Here is a 5,000-nt window from a genome sequence, read left to right as displayed (position 1 = left end):
GGTGTACAAGTCATAACTCAGACAGCGCCGAGCAAATGAGATAAATGACTCCCGCCACCTTCAAAGACGGTGGGATTTCTCATTTGAGTGGAAATTAAATTAATACCACCGGGACCGGCTCGTGAGTCTTCACACAGCCTGCTGTGGCCGATAACACTCCGCCTCACGTGTTGTTCCCGGGTATATTTGTGCCTTTTTTCTTTTTCTTTTTTAATAATAATAACAACAGTATAGCAAAGAGAAATTCCCTCGGTGCCCGGAAGAATGATTAAATCCACTTGTGCCGCCACGCTGCTTTCATTATGTCACTTTGGTGGGCCGATGAAGAGCACTCGCGGGAGTGTAATTGGCGGCATCCATTTGTGACCTTGGCTAGAGCGCGAGGAGGAGGGGAGGGGGGGGGGGGGGGAGGAGGAAGCGCGTCGCATCATCAATACGAGACGGCGGGACGCCGGCGCCCTGAGGGGGGGCCAGAGAGAAGGCTAGGCGGCGGCACTGCCATCTGTCTATGTGTTCTGACCCACTGCCCTCCTCAGCGGCCCGGTGCCCAGATTAGGAGGAGCGACACACCGGCTAATTGCGACACGTGTGTGTGCGTGTGTGTGCGCATGTGTGTGTGTGTGTGTGTGTGCGCGCGTGTGTGTGCGTGTGTGCGTGTGTGCGTGTGTGCGTGTGTGTGTGTGAAGCGATGGTCTTTGATGGAGAGAAATTGCCGGGGCTCCACTCGCCGTGAAAACACTCCCGTCTTATTAGCCCCGAAATCATGGAGTGTTGCCGTGGCGGACGAGGGTGCTCCATCCCCATTACCCGCTTCCAATTTGCCTCAATGAATTGTGGGTTGTTGACCCGCAGGAAGTGACAAATTGACACTTCAGAGCAAAACACAAAACTCTCCTCAGTTTACCGTCACGTAGCGAGACTTCCTGCTTTTGAAATGAATCATTTTCGGAGAGCTTGACTGCTGCTGTCTGGAGCCACCGGAGACACATCGACTGGTGTAATTTGAATAAAGTGGTCTGCAAAACAAGGGAATCTGTTTGGATTCCAATGAAGTTAATGCTGCAAACAACATGTCATCATATTGGAATAAGTGGAACACGAGACGAATGACCAGATCCAGATCAAACTGTCACTGTAGGCGCCGTCGATCGAGTGTGAATCGTGCAAATTTACCGCCCACCAACCGGAGCACACAACGGTACAGACGGTACAGACGGTACAGACGGTAGACGGGAATGTGTTCATTTCCTATTCGATCAAAGCCGCCTAGTGATTGACAGCAGCGCGGTGGACTCTGACCACGCCACGCTAATGACTCCTAGCGACGAGCTAAGTGAAGCAGCAGGTACTCCAGCAGCTGAAGAGCCACATATTCATCCCTGTGGGGTTGATGGAGACCAAAAGAGAACTTGTTCTGGTGGAGAGAAAGAGCCCGTTCTGTACTTCCTCCTCCTTCCTGTACGATAGGCATCATTCAGGAGTTTAGTTGTCCCATCCAGCAGACATTTTTACAATCGATAACATTAATCACGGCCCTGTTCCATGGTTCTGGGCCTGGTTCTGACACACTAAACAGAACAGGACCATCATTATTTATGTCATCACACCTGTGTTACGTGATGAAATGGCTGCTGTGAAAAGGGCCCATGAAAGTCACGCGTCAGTCAGAACAGACAGCAGTGTGTGTGTGTGTGTGTGTGTGTGTGTGTGTGGTGGTTTGATGTTCTCCTTCTGTTCGATCGTGATAGTTTCAGTAACTTTTAAAAACAACAAAAGGAAGGAGGATACTTCATAATATCCTTTCTGCCGGTGGACTATGAAAACAAAGCATCATCTGGAAACTCGTTAATATGAGTGAAAAGTATTTTTCGGCCAGGCCGAGAGGGCGAGGAGGCGGGGCCCCGGCGGTTCTACTTCCTGCATCGAGGCGACACAAAACAACCAAAACGTTGCATAACGCGGCGTTAACATGCAGGAGAGACGAGGAGCAAGAGTCCAGACAGAAGGCTGAGGGAGACGGAGCGCTAAGAAGTGTGAAGACGCTTCCTTCTTAAACTCATTCTGATGGGAGGAACATCGCTCGACACACACACACACACACACACACACACACACCTGTTAGAGCGGGAGGCATGGACGCCGTCAGTGGGTAGCAGTAGTGATTGATTAAGTCCTCTCGTTTCCTCATCTGTCCGTCTCTTTCACTGGGATCCAGAGGTGTGCTCAGACAGAATGTGTCGTGAATTTAAGATGCAGCAGGAAGTCATGAGGTGATGCTTTAACTTAAAGGGAGATATGATTAAAAACCGTGCGTTAGTTTTGACCCCGGTTGAACTGCACCAACATGTCTGTGGAGCTGCCTGAGCTGCAGTCTTCATATTTAAATCAGCACATTTAACGGTAAACGGTCTGCTTCCTGTTCTATTCTGAGCCTGGACTGCCGAGGGTCGAGCCGGGGTCAAGGTGACATCGCAGCGACCGCCCCGACTCATCAGTCACACCTGTCACACAGGAGTGTGTGTGTGTGTGTGTGTGTGTGTGTGTGTGTGTGTGTGTGTGTGTGTGTGTGTGAGCGACTCTGCACACGGGAGGACGGCGACGAAGGACAGGATGGACGAGAAAAACAATCATTTAAAGTTGATCTGTTGTTCTGTTCTTGTCTCTCTGCAGTGAACCTGCTGGACACCACGACCATCACGGGAGACTGGGGCTGGCTGACGTATCCGTCACACGGGGTAAGAGCAGGATGCCCTCCATGGGGCAAACGACACACACACACACTTTAAGAAGTCCGCTCCGCAAACGCACACATTCCCACCACAAAGCCACACCTGTTGCAAAGGTAGTTTTCTCCCATCTGAAGGCTTGTGAGGCGGTGATTTTTGTTCAATGGGGTCTGACTGTAACGCCAACGGCACGCGACTCCAGCATCAGGGCCGACGCCACAGAGGAGAGGGGAGAGGGGGAGGGGGGAGAGAGGGAGAAAGATGAAAGAGAGAGAGAGCGAGGTGACGGCGAGGCCACGGCGTCGCCTCATTAGCATACTGTAATGCCACGCCATGATTCCCCGGGGCGATGAATTAGGACTCCAGCCGCGATCTTCACAGTCGGGGGAGATGCCACCGCCGCCCCCCTACCTCCCCCCTCTTCCTCCCCCCCCCCCCGGCTGTCGGTGAAGCGGTGGAAACATTTAACTCACCTTACGGCCGTCGCACGACAGAAGGCGGTGTGATTGAGCGGCGGCCAGGAGGAGCAGATGGGTTTGTCTTTCAAGTCCTGAGAAAAAGAGCCGGAAGAATCGCATCAGAGTTTTTGAGCGAAAAGGACTCTGAGAAGAGAGTCTTCAACCGTCATGACATCCAGATTACATAAAGTCAGCCTTTATTGGTTCAATATGACAGAAATGTTCCAACCCTGACTCGGTGAGAGACGGCTCCTCCTGCGCATTGAAAAGTTGGATTGAATGGATTCGGAGCCGGAGCTCATCTCTGTGGCGTTGCTGGCGGAGGTTACATGAGGCGCTGAATGGAGAGGATCCGAGGGAGGTGAAACACGCTGCATGATGGTTTTGTTCTCCTCAGACAGGTTTTTGTGCCGACGTTGAAGTGAGTCTACGGGGGGAATAATGACTGCACTTATCTTTGAAGGTGAAGATTCCTTTGTGCGGCGTCTAGCCACATGCTTTAAGGAAAGAGGGCGCAGCATCCCACCTCCGATAGGTCCATGCACTCTCAACGGACGGTCATCGGCTTAGAAATACAACGCTTATTAACGAGCACGATTCAGACAAACATCTGAAGCTCAGTCAGAGTAACCCTGCTGTCTGATAACGGTAACGTTTGGCATCAACGGTTCGTTTTGACACTAACCGGGGGTTAAAACCACTCGACCACCCTGTTCTAGAACCTCTCAGTACGACACTAATAAAGGTTTTATTCAGGAATGTATGAAAACACGAGCAGCTGGCCGGATGCCTCAGCAGCATTTCCAGCATCTCGGTGCATCCGCCACGTCTACCGCCGCCTCGCTGCAACACGTTGCTGCTCAAACACAGGATTCAGATTGCCTGCATGCAGACCGTACCGACAGCGGCGGTGTGTGTTTTGACAGCCGGTTATCCCGGTACATGGTGTGCGTCAGTAAGTCACCGCGCCGAAAGGAAGCGCTCTCCTCCAGGTGGGAGGGTGGATTCAGTCGCAGCGTGATTTGAGCTCGATGATGAAGCTGTCAGAACCAGCAGCAGACCTTTGCTGCCTCTGCTTTCTGGTGTTTGTTGGTAACACGTTGCATCGCTAAAGACAACACTTCAACTATTACCATCAGCTCTGCGCTCTGAACACATGGTTCTACGCTTCAACTCAACTCGTTGTAGAGATTCACGCCCCAAAAAAGAAACTCCTGCTTTCAGATATCAGGATGTTGTGAAAGCTTTGATACAGCAGGGTTTTCTTGGGATGACGCCGACCTTTTCAAAAGAGGTCGTTGAAGGCTGTTAGACGTGGAGCACGGCTGCATGCAAACAGGAACATTGGTGGATTACTGGTCTTTATTAGCCATGTAAACGGCTTAGTGGGAATAATGTCTTTTTTTGGAAATGGGGGCAAAAAACAGAATCTTTTGTGAATATAAATGTAGTGGATGTGACTCCGTCAGTGTGTGTGTGTGTGTGTGAGGACATCGCCGAGACCTCATGGGCTCTTTGATAAATGGATGTTTTGACAGCCTCTAACGCTCACACACTCTCACTCACACACACACACACACACGTTCCCACATACAGTCACATATAAGGTCATGTGGGTTTGTTTTTTTGCCACCCTCACAGTTTAGGCCGTTATGAATGCTCCATGCTAGCGGCATCAGTTTTTCAGCTGCCCTCTTCTCCGCTTCTTTGATGGTCTTAGGTGGAGAAAATGCAGCTGCAGTGGAAGGAAAAGATTTCCGTCAGCCGACGATTACGTCGCGAAAAGCTGCTATGGTTTGGTGCTTGTGTGTGTGTG

General features: G+C 51.0%; 1 protein-coding gene across 2 annotated transcripts in view; it reads left to right on the top strand.

The window, feature by feature from the left end:
• Positions 1-5,000, top strand: part of epha8 (eph receptor A8) — a 68,743-nt gene that overhangs the window by 15,318 nt on the left and 48,425 nt on the right. For both annotated transcript variants that reach the window (XM_068711878.1, XM_068711877.1), the window contains exon 2: positions 2,671-2,735. In XM_068711878.1, coding sequence (XP_068567979.1) covers positions 2,671-2,735 — 65 coding nt within the window. The remainder of the gene's footprint in view (positions 1-2,670; positions 2,736-5,000) is intronic.

The sequence above is a fragment of the Cebidichthys violaceus genome, unplaced genomic scaffold, assembly GCF_023349555.1.
Source record: "Cebidichthys violaceus isolate CVI_PGR_0920_01 unplaced genomic scaffold, fCebVio1.0.p SCAF_17, whole genome shotgun sequence".
NCBI classification, from domain to species: Eukaryota; Metazoa; Chordata; class Actinopteri; order Perciformes; family Stichaeidae; genus Cebidichthys; species Cebidichthys violaceus.
This window is presented reverse-complemented; position numbering and strand designations above follow the sequence as displayed.